General features: G+C 43.0%; 1 protein-coding gene across 1 annotated transcript; it reads left to right on the top strand.

Annotated features, from left to right (window-relative positions):
• Nucleotides 1–914: 914 nt before the first annotated feature.
• Nucleotides 915–17,321, top strand: Dome (cytokine receptor domeless). The gene is made up of 13 exons (XM_076802780.1): nucleotides 915–1,012; nucleotides 3,208–3,787; nucleotides 4,035–4,319; nucleotides 4,737–5,051; nucleotides 5,126–5,283; nucleotides 5,435–5,606; nucleotides 5,692–6,006; nucleotides 6,169–6,320; nucleotides 6,391–7,282; nucleotides 7,363–7,509; nucleotides 7,704–7,794; nucleotides 7,861–7,930; nucleotides 8,012–17,321. The coding sequence occupies exons 2-13, from the start codon at nucleotides 3,223–3,225 to the stop codon at nucleotides 9,422–9,424; spliced, it is 4,575 nt and encodes a 1,524-aa protein (XP_076658895.1). The 5' UTR covers nucleotides 915–1,012; nucleotides 3,208–3,222; the 3' UTR covers nucleotides 9,425–17,321.
• The last annotated feature ends 97 nt before the right edge of the window (nucleotides 17,322–17,418 follow it).

The raw sequence follows: 17,418 nt of genomic DNA, 5'->3' as shown, positions 1-17,418 counted from the left end.
TCTTCCCAACAATATAGATTACATTTCTGTGTAACTTTGCAGTAAATCTTACTAAATTTGACATGAAAACTAAAAAAGAAATACTTAGTTTCTTCAGCTCGTAACCGCGCGAACGGGGTCGAGCAATTTCAAAAACCGCGCCATTCGAGAAATATCGCAATCTCTTTAACGCATCGATAATTCGAACGACTCTCTTCCCAACGATATAGATTACATTTCCGCGTAACTTTGCAGTAAATCTTACTAAACTTGACATGAAGACTAAAAAGAAATACTTAGTTTCTTCAGCTCGTAACCGCGCGAACGGGGTCGAGCAATTTCAAAAACCGCGCCATTCGAGAAATATCGCGGTCAACAACGAAGCCTGCGCCTACATTTCCGAGAATGCGGCGCTTGACGTTTCGTCGTGACGTCAGCCAATGTCGTCAATCTGAAACGTTCGAAACGTGTTTTTCCGATCGCGTACGGAGCCACGTTTCCCCGGAACGATCGTTCCGATCATTCGAAAACACCTGAAAGCTGTTGAAATTCGTGGAATCGTAAGTCGGCGCGGTTCGACCGTCTCGCCGTTCGATCTCGAGATTCTCGATCGGCAGTCGCCGACATGTTGGCACCACTGTCGATTGATCGCACGTATTTTACCCAGAATGTGTCTCGTATATATTTATTCGTGGGTCCCTCTGGCCGAATGTAAACAGAATTTTTCGCGAATATGAAGTGACACGGCCGATTTCAGCGGCTGCGATTCGCGATACGTGCCGTGGCTACCGTGTGTCGTGTGCGAGATTCGCTCTGGAGAGCGGCCCGTGTGTTTCTCGGGATATTTCGGATCGCGTTACGCTGGCCAAAGGATATAGCCGTCGCTATATCGACGGAACGGGTCCGCGTTCGACCGTTCGAAAAGTGTTCGTTCCAAGTTCCGAGATGTGGTGAAGTGCCGTACGAACGCGAAATCTCTGCTGACACGATGCGGCAGAATCTCCGGGAACTGGTCGTCGATCATACGCTGACGGTGAGTGAGACGTTCGAGGAACGATTCGATAATGGACGAACGACCGCTTTGGACTTTCCCACCGTTCGCGAAATATGTCGTTTCACCGTGATGCCAGAACCACGATATTCGGATCCGATAAGACTGTTTCTGGGCCGATCGTGCATCATCGAATCCCCGATCGAAAAACACGGAAATTCGCATCGTTCGCACCAGCCAGCCTCATTACAAGCATTGTTCGCGTGTACATTATATGGCGTGCGTGTGGCCGTGCGTGCCTCTGTGTACGTCAGACAAGCATTCATGAGATCGCACACAGTCACGGGTGCTGCCACACGGACGCTATACCGGGTGTCCGCCGATCAAACAATTCTCGGTGGCGCCGAGGTTATTCCGAAACGTGTATAAACAACGCATCTGCTTCGTTATCAGATGCGGAACCTGATACTGTTATTTCTGGTAAAATGATCTCGTTATTCAATCGACACCGGCCATCATTTTTCACGTAATACTCGAGAGCAACGTGACCGTGTCAAATACTATTTCAAAAGAGGCGAACAAAGTCGAAATAATCCGATGAAAAATGAAGTACTCGCGTAATTTTAAAGGGAAGAGAACTCACCGTTTCACCTTTCGGTGCATCCTAATTCCCTTAACCCCTTGTTGACTTTTTGTTGTTCATAGTTTTCTAAAAAAATGTATGTTTTTATATTTTTTGCCAATGGCGGCTAAACATCGATGACAGAGAAATAGAATTTTATTTCACGACAATCGGTCTATTGACAGAGGTTGTCGATTTGATTGCGGAACACCCTGTATACAGGCGACAAGACGGGATACGAGGTACGATCATCTACCACGGAGACGCGTTACGTCGTGGATACAGCGCGGCGTATGCTCGTAAATAAACGATCGTAACGTTCCCGACGCGATACGCGTCTCGAATATCTCCGGGAAATGTTCTGCAGTTTTACAGAAACGGCCCTGCACCGCACCGTGCTAAATAATTTCTGCACGCCGCATGGCCGTGTCCATGATACGTCGCGCATATGTATATGTAGAATTCTCCCTCCTTTTTTAGGTCTTTCTTTTTCCTTCTCTCTTTCTCTCTCCCTCTCTCTTTGCCACCGTGCTTCCCTCTCGCTTCCTCTACGGCCCTGATGACTGATTACGTTTTTCGAGTTATCAATATTTTCCTCTTACTCCGATAATTAGACTTTTCTAGTAAATAACGACAGCGATTAAGAAAATACTTAGCTTATTGATAGTGCGATGGAGCATTCCGTACTATTCGTATTTTTACTCCCCACGTCCGATCCACGTTTTATTATTGATTTTCGTTGCTGTTGTTATTATTTGTTGTTATCCTCCGGCAAAACGTATTTCGATGATAAGAATCGTTCACGGACGTAAGAGAATCGTTTTCTCGGATATAATAATCTCGAAAACGTTTATCAAGCTAAACAACAATTGGACATTTTATTAAGAAATTCGCAATTGTTGATCCTCGATTTTCACTGAAATGTTGTTGTTGCCTGTCCAGCGAAATCAATGAAATTTTCTGAAAAATATTTTGGTACGAAAATGCTTCAGAAGTTTGTAAATGTTATTGTATTTATAATTCGTTTGCAAGAAAAAACTTTGGTATTTGCATAATGCTTATAATAAATTTTCGACTCGTGTGATAGTTCTAAAACTGAAAAAAATCTTGTTGTAGTAACATCTAGAATGATGACAATCATGAATGAATAATTCAACTGGCAGTCTTTTGCCCGGGCGAATGTCAGCTCTGATTTCAAATATTATTCAATACCTGTACATACAAGTATTGCGCAAACACAAACTTGTATTCTCCTAATTGTTTATCTTTGTTGTATTTCACGAGCCAATACTATTTATGATTAACTTAATAGTAGGAGATAAATTAGATAAGAAATTATTGGAAACTGATTGCATGAAAAAAAATGAAGTGAAATGTCACGACCTAGGATTTACCAATCAGAACTACACTCCATCTCATTAGTGTCTGTCTTATCATCGTTGTGCGTAAGGACTGAGTTTCCTGATTCAGTCTCAGTTCAGCTTTGACCACTATATGGTCAAGCCTTGTTGCAACAGCTTTATTATTGTTAGTGCCATTGCAGCCAGCTTTTCTTGCAACACAACTGTTTTTCAGTGATCGATATAACATTTTATTTTATTTTTTTTGTTTTCAGTGATGGGAGCACAAGATGTTTTCTACCAAAGCAGATCCCGAAAAGCCTGTACGAGAAATGTTTCGATTATCACTATCGAATACAGAAATCACGTTGAAACACGATGTCTCTAGATCTTTGGATGTGTGTAGAATGACAGAGACGCTGTGCTGTGATTGTCAGCGATGTAAAAACGACAAAAGTAATAATCTCCCTGCGGAGAAAGACATTCTAAATAGGATAGAAAATGAATCGTACAACACGGCTGAATGTTCAGCAAGCATTGACTATTCTTCTGGGATATGTTTGCCTGACCATTGTACATCGAGTGAAGATGTTCACCGTTTTACCTGTAATTGTAATATAATGCATTGTCAAAAACAGAAACAAATCTCAAATAGTTATGTGTGCTCTAATACATACAATTCGCGGAGAACAAGGGCAGACAGAAATTTGATGGCACCTACTACTAAGAGAGTCGGTACACAGTGGCGAAATTGTTTTTGGAGAACATTTTTAATTCCTATCATTGTTTTATCGTGTATATTATTATGCAGTGCGGACGAGAACGAGTGTGCACACGGCCTCAAAACACCAGGAAGTAAGTTGAAAAGTAACTGAAACAATAATCATGCATTCCTCGAATTGGTTGAGTTTAGCCGGGTTTCTAAATGAAGCATGCACCTTTCTACTCTTTTTGGAATTCTAGCGTAGAAGCTAAATGCATGTATCTATATTTAATACACTGTGGATGGTACAGTGTAAGCTCACATTCGAAGCAACTTAACAATTTATTTCGTCGGGAACATTACAGTAACAATTATTTCAATGTAAATTTTTCTTTCAAGGAACTTGGCCTCAAGGAGACATTGTTCTCGAGTATGGTCAATCGTTAAAAATACTTTGTATATTAAATAAAACGTTGCCGGGAAGAAATGCTTCAGATCTGGTATTCTTTCGGAACAACAAAGAAATGGAACCACAGTTTATCACGATCATTAATGAAACTACAATATCATTGGATGTAGAAGAACCTCCTCCTGCGGAGGACATGTATTATTGTAAATTGAGACCACAGAACGACTCCAATAAGAAAGCAGAAGCAATTTGTTTAAATAAAGTTGTAGTGGGATGTAAGTATTCTATTCTCGAATAATACTATTTCAAATGGTTCCCGATTTCGGTAAAAATGTCTCTGGTTATCTGAGTTATGCTCACAGCATGAATTCCTTCCTAAATAGTGTCATTCATGCATGTGCTTATCGGGATAGGTCAAGAGATATTTCACAGAGACAAGAGCCTGCATTCAAATTATAGGAGTATCATTTCATGTACTTCGTATCTTAGAATCCATACTCGACTATCATTCAAGATAAGAATTTCTGCAGAGGCCTTTTTACACAAAGAGGACCATTTAGAAGCACACGTGTATTTTAATCTCCCGCTCCGAAAAATTTTTTTTCTCAACGGAAAAAGCCGATAAGAATTTACTTTCGGAAAGAGGTAGACATTTTTTCCGCGAGTTTTCTGATTCTAATATTTACCAACAGATAAACCTCGAGAACCGAAGAATTTCTCCTGCGTGTCCCACAACTGGGAGAACATAACATGTTCGTGGGATCCCGTCCAGAATTACGTTACAACGAGATTCACGCTTGTGTTCAAATTACCAGGAAGAGCAGGACGAAAGTTGTATCCTTGCCCGCAGGAGAAACCGGCAGCTTTGCCGCCAAACACATGCCTGTGGGACACATCAACGAACCCGATTTATCGTCAGCCGTACGAATATTACACATTCATCTTGAACGTGGAGAACGTGCTGGGGAATACCAGTTTCACATACAAATTTCATCATTTTGCTCATGGTTCGTATCCTTTACATTTACACATTTGCAATTCGGACCACCTCGTTTGTAACGATAATGATAACTGTTTCCAGTTATTCCTGCAAAACCGGCCAATCTATCGGTGATTAATAAAACATCGGACAGCGCATTATTGCACTGGAGCGTGCCTTTTCCTATGCAGAACTTTCCACCTGGCTTGCACCATAAAATAACGTACCAGGCTGATCGGCATCCTTCAGACGTCTGGCAGGTGAGCAAAACGATACGTGTGTTTTGGGAAATATTCTTTTTGCCATTTTTTTTCAGAAGCGAAAATAACTGACCAAAAGAGTTGCGCAATATAACGTAATAAAAACATTTCTAATATAATAGATCCTGTAGTAACTGTAATTTCCTTTCAGGTGATTAACATCACAAACGAGGTTCACACGTACAAGAGATACTATAATCTCTCTGGACTGGAGTACGCTAACACCGGGTACGATGTACGGGTTTACATGAAGAGTGCCGTTGCTACAGGGGATGATAAATGGAGTGAGTTTAGCGTGGTCACGTTCAGAACATCGCCAACAGGTAAGCGACACGATTTTTGCCATTAGGTATTCTACAGGGTGTTTCGTATTTTCTTTCTTCCATTTCTATGTACTTGGTATTTTAGTACCTGGCCGTTCTCCAAAAACCGATATCGGGAGCTTCGAGGTAGCGGGGGAGAACAGTCACACCAGGGACGTGTATTTGTATTGGCAAACTATACCGGACTACTTGAAGAACGGCGACAATTTCTCGTACAAGATCGACTACGTTGAAGAGAACGGAAAGAAACTGTCGCTCGTTCCTAACGAAACGACAGACACATACGTCAAGTTCAACGGGATCAAGCTCAACAACTATTACAAATTCGAGATCGTTTCGACGAACATTGTTGGAATGAACAAGGAGCGCGCTAAAATTTTTGTTCCTAGTCACTACGAAAGTAAGATACAAATTATAACGTTGTTCGGCAACAATTTTACGAATATTTTCTGCTTTCAATTTATTACTTTGAAAATTTGAGGTTCAGATTTGTTGGACAGTGTGATCTACTTATAATGCACAAAAATCACGAAAGGTGACTATAATTTGTGTGTGTTCGCAGTTCCGCACGGACCAATAGCTTTCACGAAAATAGCGTTTCACGGGGGTCTGTACGAGTTGTCTTGGAAGCCGCCAACAATGAGCACGGAAATCACGGATTATACAATTTTTTGGTGTGATAACGATAACCGGGATCGTCCTTATCAGTGCAACGTATGTAATCGTCGGCAACCGCGGATATTCGGTAACCGAAATCTATTCATATCGAAATTGATAATTACAGGGTTATCTGGATTGGGTGCATGTAAGCAAGAACACGACGATCTTCAACATGACCGTGCCGGATCCTAACAAGCTCTATCAATTCGCTATCTCCGCGAACACAAATAAAGGGAGCAGCGGTATGGTTTGGGCATCGTGCACCGTGATCCACGATAAGATCGTCGGCAAAATGAAGTCCGTTTGGATAAACCGTATCGGCTCCGATTTCATCGAAGTGGGGTGGAAGTTGGACTGTTCCGATCGCATCGGAATCGTAGAGGGATTTAACATATATTATTGCCCGATTGTATCGCCGTACAACTTGAACTGTAAAGGCCCGAAGCTGAACACAACGATAAAAGCGGATCCTCACACGATCCACGGCGTGGTGACCAATTTAAAACCGTACACAACCTATCTGTTGTCTGTCGCCGTGCTGACGAAGAACAAAGAAGGATTGCACAGCGATCCTTTGTACAACACGACGCTGGAAGCTGCTCCGACGACACCTCCGCAAGACGTCAAGGTGGTCGATGTGACCAACACCACAATGTTCATCACCTGGAAACCTCCGGATGCTATGAACGGTGTTCTGAGATACTACGAGGTCTACTACAACAGGGAAGCGCAGAAAGTCGAGGAAGCAAACCACATAGAACTGAAGAATCTCATGGTCCACACGAATTACAGCATCAGTGTGGCAGCGTGTACCGTGTCCTGTAGCGTGAGATCACCAACGATTTACAAGGTCACGAAGATCGGAGTGCCTGGAAAGATCGACGTGCCGAACGTGAGATTCATAAACTCCAGCCAAGTGGCCGTCAAGTGGAAGAAACCTGATGTCGCGGCCGGTTATTTGAATTACTATCAAATATCGACGCGGAACGGTGATATACAAAACAGTACCAAAACAGGTAATGGACAGAAAAAGCAAAGAGTTCTCCGTCGAGAAAAGTGCATTCGTGTTTTAACGTCATCGATGTAATCGTTACAGAGGCCCACTTGCCGATACCCGATTGCAAGACTGTGGGAAGGGAGCAATTATACGAGTTTCGCGTGAGAGCTGTTAACATCGCGTCTGATAACAAGCACCTGGCAGGAGAGTGGTCCGATCCGGGCGAAGGAAATTGCTATAGCGACGGTAAAATCATTCATCAGATATTGTTTCCCGGTTCCTATTGTAATTGAATAGACATTTCTTTTTGCTTTTATAATATTGAGAGGTCTCTCTATTTTGGCACTCTGATTATGAAATAATTTAACGCAAGGTTTACGGAGCACTAAAAGTTATGAGCCATCGAAATGTTTACTAATCGACAAACGATTATGTCATAGGCCCGTCGTTCAGCGTCTGGGTGATGATATGGATGATAGGAGCTGTTAGCGTCATAGCGGTGCTTCTCTGCGTTGCATATGCCTCGAAGAGGTATGTATATCCTTTCTCGTATAGTTTATCCAAGGAACGTTGGCTTATTTCATTTCATTATTATAGAATGTGGATGAAGTGCAAAGCCATGCAGGACGTCGGAGTCAAGCTACCTCCGGGATTAGCGCCCAACATGGTAATACATCGTTCTCTTAAAGTTTATTGAACAACACATCTCCTATGTTTGTAATTTATGCTATTTTAATATTTATTATAGAAGCTTCTACAGAAGGGCGGTGAACAACACATCCGGCAATCGTCAGCAGACTCGAGCGGTTGCTCCAGTGGTCAAGAATCGGTCACCTCCTCGCTCACATCGGACTCTCAGGTATCGAGCGACAGTGGCACGGAGATAGACCCGATGCCAGTGTCGCCGAACAAGCTGATGGACACATTGCAGCCTTGGGAGTCTTCGAGCTTGCGACAGAGGAACGTCGGGGTAGCTCGACCTGGTTTCACCGCCGACGCGGCTCGTTGGGAGCCGTACGTGAAGGTGGCGAAGTCAGGCGAGCCGATAATCGGGGACTCGTTGTCTCTGGCGCGATCGACGCCGAATTTAACCGACAGCACCGGGCTCACGACGTCGCAGCACACATGGTCCTCGACCGGCTATATCAGCATGCCGTCCTCCGAGGAGCTATCTAGCAATCCTAGCCCAGTGCCGAAAGAAACAACGACGGGTGGCTACAGCGTGATAGGAGCGGCTCCGAAACCAATGAAATCAAAATCCGAGGACGACAGTAACTTGACCGATGCCACGACGAAGACACTGATACCGATCAAAGCGGAGACCAAGCCTCCCAACGCTTACATAACCTTAGCCTCCTTGGAGCAGAAACAAAAGGAGAAGAAGCCGATGGACACCCTTCGGGATTTAGACGACCTGGCGTTCACGGAATCGAAGGCGAAACTGGAGACTCTGACACCGTTCTCGACCGCCGAGGAGACGCCGAAGCCGTACGTCAAATCAGGTTTGATCGACTCGCTGAAGAAGCCGTTCGTTTTAAGCAGCATCGACAACGCAAGGAGCACTACGATAGCCGCTCCGTTCGCGTCAACGTCTCTGACCGACGCGTGCACCAAACCATTCGTCTCATCGTTCGCTAGTCCGACGTCCTTGCCGTCCACCATGGACCCGCCGTCGAAACCGTACGTCTCGGTGTCCTCGATCTCCGAGATGACGAAGAAGCCGAGCTATCAGCCGACTTCTCCGGAAGCGTCGCCCAAAGCTGGTCCACCGGAGTCTTCGACGACCGACGGCTCGAAGCCGTACGTACTGGCCAGCTCCGTGTTTCAGAGACTCCAGCCGCAGCAGATAGGTAAACCGGAAGCGACGGAGGCAACGGAGGACAAGGGCGAAGAGGACAACACCGCCTACACGAACTACTGGCCCGCGGGAGCGCATCCGGCCGGTAAGCTGGACCTCGACAAGCCGATCATCACCAACAAACCGAACACCGGCTACGTCACCATAGCAGAGAACCCGAAGCTCGAGCAGCAGAGAATGTCCTCCGTGTCAACGCCATACGTGCAGCACGAGAGGTTCGAGAAGCCGCTGCCGCAGACCACCGCTGGACAGTCCGACGAACAGTACAGTAAAGTGACTGTTGTGCCAAGTACTATCCAATGAAGGGGCACTGCAAACAGTGGTGGCGTCTCGCGGCAGTGTAACCGGTTTTCGACCACTGTCTTCGCGCAGGGACTACTACCGAACGAGAAGCAGACCGAGCTGGTGCAATATCGTACCGCGTTTCTAGGTGCTCGCCAAACCTGTCCTGCGTTTGGTTTTTTACGACTATATAGTATTTTTAAACCGGCCGAGAAATCGTCAGGGACGACCAGGTCCCCGATAGGTCACGATGTTTCTCCGGAAAGTGTCCGGGATATATGACTGAGAAACTGATTAAACAGGACACGATAGAGATAGAAAAGCGAATAATATGGTCTCGTTCGTGGAAGCATGTACAAAAATGGGTTATACTTTTGTATCATATTATCGTGCAATGTGACGGCGAGGATCACACTAGCGACGCCATAGCGTAAGGTAGATTTTCGTAGGCTAAGTAAATTATGTGGCATACGCTGCCGTTGCGGACAGACAGCTTTCCGAGGCAGTCAAATCTATTCGCTGGCTAGCCATGGACCAGCGTTGTAATTCTTCGTGTCGGAGCTTTTTAACCCTTTATAGGACGGTAGTCTGTTTTCTGAAGATGTTTCGTCGCGCGGGGATCACACCGACGGTGATAAGTTATTTTCTATTCGGCGCACACGCTGTTTGTTAACCGAAGAAGGTCGTTGTTGTATTAAATTTAATAGGAAATTCGCCTTTTCGAATGGTCCGTACGCGCGATCAAACTGTAGCGGTTCAATCTATAGAGGGTTAATCGATTCCGTGTGAAAGAGGAAGCTGTTCCGATGTCGAATGTCATGCGTACTCGAAATATTGTTCCCGTTCGAGCGTCATGCCAATAGCAGGAGTACGCTTTGTTTTAGAGTGCATGATAGGGGCGACATGCATATCAAACGTGGTTTTGGTTCAAGTACCTCGGTGAACGTTTTGAGTTGCTGTCTAGCGGAGGGAGGTACTGCGAGAGACAAAAATATTCGTGGCCCGGCGCTATCCTCTCGCAACAATCAAACACGAACAATTTCTCATCTGGCGTTGCACAATCACACGCAGATGACACAGTTGTGCACGAATGCTCTTCTCTCTCGCTTGTACAGGGTGAGTCGTAGCGACTAGAACACCGAAATCTGTGTTGTAATTCAAAGCGGAAAGGAGGACTATCTTTTCGTAGCGTAAACGAAACTTTTGCTTCATTTTATTCTCAAGGCGATTTCGAGGTCATACGCACTTGTTTCCACAGTCCCATGAACGATGGGACGGATAATGCATGTTGAAATAAGTTGTTTAACATCCATCGTTCCACCTTACACAGGTATTTAATATAGTCTTTTAACAACCAAGGTTAAATTATTAAGAATTTTTCGCACTGTTAATAAATTGTTTAATAGCGGTAACGATTGGAATTTTTTAATATTTTATACTCGAAGGAATGCGTATTTCGTAGGCCTCTCGTAGCTAAGGAGACGTTCACGTTTACACTATCGCGATATTTCCTTTCATCTTCGACTTCAACACAGATTTTTCGCTTTGTTTCGCGACTTACCCTGCACCATTTGTTGTATTTCGAGGAACAATAAGGATCAACGAAAAAATTACACGCGACGAAGATCCAGATTTCTTTTTTTTTTTTTAAGTTAACATACGCGGAGCACACGCAAGGCATTCTTTACGCTGCAACTGCATTCGTGCGCGCAATTTGTTTATTTGTACATAACAACTATAGATCGCGGATGTTTATGCAGATATAGATCTTTAATTTCGTGGGGACTGCGATCAAACGGAAGCTCGTTTTGTTCTGTTTAGGGTACTGTCGGGTTCTGAACGGGATTAGAACCTCGTGCTAAGCTTTACCGGAGTGTCGACACTAGAACCACCGTCGATGCAACGTTGACTGGTTCGTCTATTTGCCTTATGAAAATAACGAGACTGCATTTATTCAGATATTTTCCGAGATTTTTTACGTGCCCGAACAAATGGAATCTACTCGACAATTTCGTTCAGCGAAGCACACCGTTTATCATTTTAGCGATTCTAATATAAGAGAAATCCGATATAGGACTCTGACCGATCCGGTGGTTCCAGTGTCGACCGAACATGTACATTAGACAATCGTGTGTTACGCTCTAAGTGCATAAAGTCCGCAGTGTAACAATACAACTTTACAAATCGTTCCTGTAGTACCTTACTATCGCTAGCAACGATCGAAACCGAGTAACTATGCAAGTAAAAGGAAACTATGGTAACGAGTACAGGGTCAAGGATAATAAGATAAGGGAATGATGATCAATCAAATCGCAGGTTTGAGAGCAGCTAGATTTTGCACGTTTTCTACACACAGACACACACACACACACACGTATTATAGAAATGCATCGAGAGCCGACTGCTGATTATCGGAGAACAATAAAAATTTCTTTAACGTTTCTGTTTGACGGGTGTCCTTCGCTGGCCGCGCTCAATCTTCTTTTATCCAGTCTGTTTTTAAAGCACGACATTTTCCACATTTTCAATCTACTTTTACGGGCCGTCCTTGGACTGCGGATCTTTATGCGAGTCTCCGAAACGGTTGCCAGAGACGGGAGTCGAATAGAAATGTTCAGTCTTTTAGAAATCGCCGATCGAGTGCATTTCCCAAATCAATCGTTTCTTTTAGGATTGTTAATCAAGAGAAAATTATCGAGCTTCGGACGGGTGGAATAGAGCGTTTTATATTGTTACTGCTGAAATCGCGAAATAAGCCGATAAACATGCTTTCGTAACGAACGCAGAAAATCCGCACTCCAATCATTGTCCGCAGGCGAACATATTCTATTTTAAACGTAGCTGTTTTTGCCGGCGAGTTGAGTTTTAAGGTCAGAGAAATTGTTTGCGCGCGGTTTCAGACTACTTTCGGCGGTCAGCAAGGATTAATCTCGTGATCGTGAGTCATCGAAATGTTCACGGAACACGCTAGTACAACAGTCGGAGATGGCCCGCTATTGCAGAAATTTTAGAGAACCGTGTAATGCCATTGAAACATTTATGTTAAAACAAAGCGAGATTATATATATATATCTATCTATATATATATATGCATAATATCTTAAGCTAGTCATTGACGGGGTACATAAGTTTTTACAGGTCTTTTTTCTCTCTTAAATAATCGCCGTTTCTACTGTATCATCAGTGATCGATCAGTAATTGTTTTTACATAGTTGAAATATTATTGCGACGTTGTTGGATCATTGGTTTTGCCAGGACATATCTATTCGATCCTGAATCACTGTGTACGTAAAATTAAATTGCATCGTGACTATCGAACCTACCTATTGCATTGTTAATCTTTGCTGTAATCTATTCGCGGAAGAGTTTTATATAGAGTCGTTGTGAATCAGAGACCGAACAAGGAATTATTTTTCTCGCATCGACGATTCGCGTTTTATCTGACATCGTCTAATCAAATCGATTGCTAATCAAATTACTGTATCACACAGAAACGTGCCGCACAATCGAGCCGGTCCACGGAAGCTTCGTCTCACCGACGGGATTCATTTTAACAATCTGCGTGGATACAACGTTTCATCAAAAATATACTCTCGCAGAAAAATCGTCGATTACTCGAAAATAGCTGTTCCAACTTTTACGTTTAATCATCCCGATGAGCAACAGGTTTTTTTACCAAAGTCCGAATTTGCGAAGCTTCCGTGGACCGATTCTTCGCGCGAGCTTCTCTTCTACTCTCCTCTATGGAACACCCTGTATACATCTGTACAAAAAAAGGCCTGAGAGGATTTGTATCCGAGTTATTTTGCAAGTCCAAACAATTTCCGCCGAACGCTGTCTTGTAAAAAGGAAACGACACACTTGTTAACCGGGCGACGGTTTTATTAGCGCGTGCAGCGTAACCCGAGACGAGTGAAATTAGTATGACAAACGAGCCCGCGGATGTTTATGCAAAACTCGAATATCCGTGGGCAACCGGATGTTCTTTGTCGATCCGTTAGAATTATAATTGAAATTAGAATGCTCACGATCTCTCTTCGAACGATTGCCTTGGAAATTTAGTACATTATCTTACGTGACCGCGAGCATGTTTCGCAACGAGACGCGAGCGAATTATTGGTCGAACGAGCAATAGAGAAGCTGCCGAAAGGCGATGCCGACGAGTTAATTCGTCACCTCCCCTGGTTAATAGGTTAACGAGAAGCCGTTGTTTGCACTTGCGAAATGATTGTGTAACGGGTTCCGCGGAAGAATTCGACGTTCGCGGAACCGTCTTTCGAGCGAGCTTACGTATACTCGTATGTTAATGTTGTTGTTACTAAAGCGAACCAGCCGCCCCGCTAATATTTAACGAATCGCGTGTGTAACCATAAGGAATTGCTATCTAGTTTAAGGGCGAGAGCTGTTAACACCTTATCCGTCGTAGTCGCGCCGGTGAAATGTTCGTCGAAACTAAATTCCGAAATTCCCGTCTCCTCGGGCAATGCGGTAAAACCAGCAGTGCCATAAACGGAAGGGTTATTTATTTTTGCGGGGTCCGTTAGGGTATTTCAAAAATTTTCTGCGAACTCGGAGCTCGGCACAACAGTTTTTCATTGACGGTTCCAAATGTTTTCCTCATAGTCCCGTTGGGTTTTCTGCTTTTTGTTGCAGGTCACCTCGAAGTATCACGGTTCAGTGGGGTAATAAATTCATTGGGGCGGTGAACGGCAACTGTGGGCCAAGGTCAATCCGTTAGCCTTTTGTGCCTAAGATCTTTTGTTCGGCTGTCGTTTACCTGAAATCGATACCTTTTGTCAATTGTCGCTCCCCGAAGCTCGGTTTATGGCTCCACTGGATTTATGCGCCATTGTCTCGCGCTTCCGAAGGTACATACAAGTCAATCCCTCGAATTTACGCAATTGGAAGATTTTGTTGGATCTTTCGGACAATCCCCACCGCTCGAGGTCAGTGTCACAGTAATATCGAAATGAAAATCGTTGAACTTTCTCGAAACTAAATTATATGAATCGCGGATGCCACCTCGAATAGAGAACATAGATAGATTCCATGTTTGTAGCATGTTTTTTTAACACCGATAAAATTATCTAATCGATGTCGCAGGGTGGCCGACGATACGAACAGCAATCAAAGTAGAAAATCCTTCGATCTGTGGGGATAAATATACGATCAAGGCTGCTTGTCAGCTGTTTACCGAAGCGAATGATACTGAAAATATATCGAGAATAATTTGCAACGAATGTTTCGAGTCCGAAAAATGTTTAGTCGTTACGGTTTCGCTTTGTCCACGAGTCGGACGATTATTTTCTTGCTCGTTGGACACAGAAGCGTTACAAGTAATCGGATTAGAGGAAACCCTGTACAATATTGATACTTGACGCCGCGTCGCGTCATCCGCCGATAAGGTGTTAACTCGAATGAACGTGAAGCGTGTTTCCGTGTGCGTCCGAAAGAAAACGGACGGACGGACACGCGCGGACTGTTTTGGACCCTCGGACAACAACGGTGCTCGCATCTGTTTCTACCCGGATTTTCGAAAACTTCCTCGAAATACTCAGCTTCTAACAACAAACTCGAGCCGGCGATTATTTGCGCAGTTTCCGATATTTACTCGTACATGCGGCCGGGGAATTTCTGCGCGTGATAGTTCGATTTCCAAGGAAATCGACCTCGAGAAAGTGCCTGTTGTCGAAGAGCGTTTAATGTTGTTTTAAGGGAAACAGGTAAAGGCTGGTCCGCGAGATAAACAGCCCGTGTTTCCGAGGGTTATACGCGCGCGTGCGTGAGCGTTAATAATAATCGATAAGCGTAGAAAACTCGTCGATCCATCCGGATAGATTTTTAACTGGCGGACGGGATTATCAAATGAAGTGTACAGTCATGTCGCAAACGAAACCGAAGCATCGAAAAAAAAAGAAGAAAAATATCGCAAAATGCACGAACGCACGCAAGACTTTTCGCGGATATGCTCATGTTGAGATAATCAAGGTATTTCTCACGGTAAAGGCTTATTAGATTGATTTAGAGAAAATAATCGAGCGCATCTACTTTGTTAGGTTTTACATGTCTACATTGTACATACAATACGTATATATATATAGATATATATATGTACACACGTGTACGTATGTATATCTATTATTATCTATTTTTGTTACATATTTATAAACGAAGAAAAGAACTACTTTATTGCACACTAAAAAAAAATATATATAAATATATATATATTATAGTTTAGGCTAAACAGAAGTTTTAAGAGAAGAAATTGTGGTGTGAGCGATTTATATATATATGTGTGTACATATATATATATGTATAGATATATATAGAACACACGCAATATACACGTATATATATATATAAATTTATATACATTTATAAGTAGCTGATATATCGATGATACGTGACACGTGTAACACATACTTCTATCATTACACATTTGTCTTTACCAATTAATTTGCCTTACAGAGATTAGGCGTATATAGAGCGCGTATATTCATCATTTCTCTTTTTTCGTTTTTTTTTAAATGTAATCAAACAACCCTTGTATAATTTAGCCGAATAGTGACCCCATAGTTCGTTAGGGATGTCTATATAATGTTTACGTTCATTGATGCTGCGGGAGCTCGGTGTTATCAGTGATTACGGACGATCAAATCGAATATACCGGACAGTCAGTTCGAAATCGGCACGGGGAAAAGATACGAATCATTTTTATACGGCGCAAAGATTAGTGCAATGGCTGGAGAATAATTGACTTGTGTAAATACCGATTGTTTTTTTTTGTTTTATTTCTCGTCTCTTTCTTTCTCTCTCTCTCTCTCTCTTTCTCTCTTTGACGTGTAATATACTCGTGTTGGATCTTCTTCTTCTTCTTCTTCTGCTTTCTGCTGGGCTCCCCCATTCTAGAATTTTATTTCTCTTCTCTATACATGTATTCCGAGTGCAGTGAATTGTTGACACCGATTACTAGATTTCGATTGAAGATACTTGTTGTTGACTTGCTAGCGACAGAACAAACGTGTTCGAGGAAAAATTTGTGCCCCTTTACGTGTTTTATTACGTGCCTGTTTATTTCTGCGAATCGACCGGGAGAAATCATAGAAAATCATCGCGTTGACCTCGATCGAGAGAAAACAAAATGATCGCCGGGTACCGGGAGAACGATATTTGAATTTTATCGAACGGAGGACACGGATCGTCGTTTCTCTTTTTGTTTCCTTTTCTTTTTGTTTTAATTTGCAGAAATGTACGGACACCGACATTAATCGTGGAATACTGTGTGGTCGTCAATTTTTTCCTTTACCGATTCAAAGTGAAAATGTATTTAGACTGCGGATTTTATGTATTCACGAGAACAAAAACAGAACAAAGTGGAACGTTTATTTTGCATAAACATTCGCAGTCTGTTTATGATCGATTCGAGGTAGTTTTTCGTGGGGGGTGGGGGGAGGAGAAAAATAACTCTGATAAACAGTATTCCAGGGTTGATAGCCTGTTTTGTTTACGGTTAACTAATCTGCGCCGAGCTAACTCTACGCTAATTCTAATGAGATCTTGTACAGAGTATTGTAAAATATATTTTTACTACATTTTTTTTTGGTTTTATTATTTATTTCTTCATATACACGGAATTGTGTTTAAGTTCGTCTCTGTAGACCGTCGCTGGTACGCCATTATGTATGCCATGCCGTCGAGCCTTGCCATTATCACGTCGGTTCTCACACTATCTCTCTCTCTTTCTCTCTCACATTTCACAAACAATCCCAAAGTCGTTTTGTTTTCAATACTCATACACGGATCGTGGATGCAAACGAACGGATGCAAGAACTCTTTGTAACAACTCTTATCTTGAGTATCGACATCGTCGATATGCGCTTTATAACGATTATGCTGAAATATATAACATTTATATCGACGTACTGCGTTTCACTTATTTTTCTTTTCTTTTTTTTTCTCTCTATTTAACCCTCCGAGGACGGCGTCAGTTCAATCGAATTCTCAAAGTCTTTTTA

Source organism: Halictus rubicundus, chromosome 17, assembly GCF_050948215.1.
Source record: "Halictus rubicundus isolate RS-2024b chromosome 17, iyHalRubi1_principal, whole genome shotgun sequence".
NCBI classification, from domain to species: Eukaryota; Metazoa; Arthropoda; class Insecta; order Hymenoptera; family Halictidae; genus Halictus; species Halictus rubicundus.
Note: the sequence above shows the minus strand (reverse complement) of the source record. Positions and strands in the feature narration are given on the sequence as shown.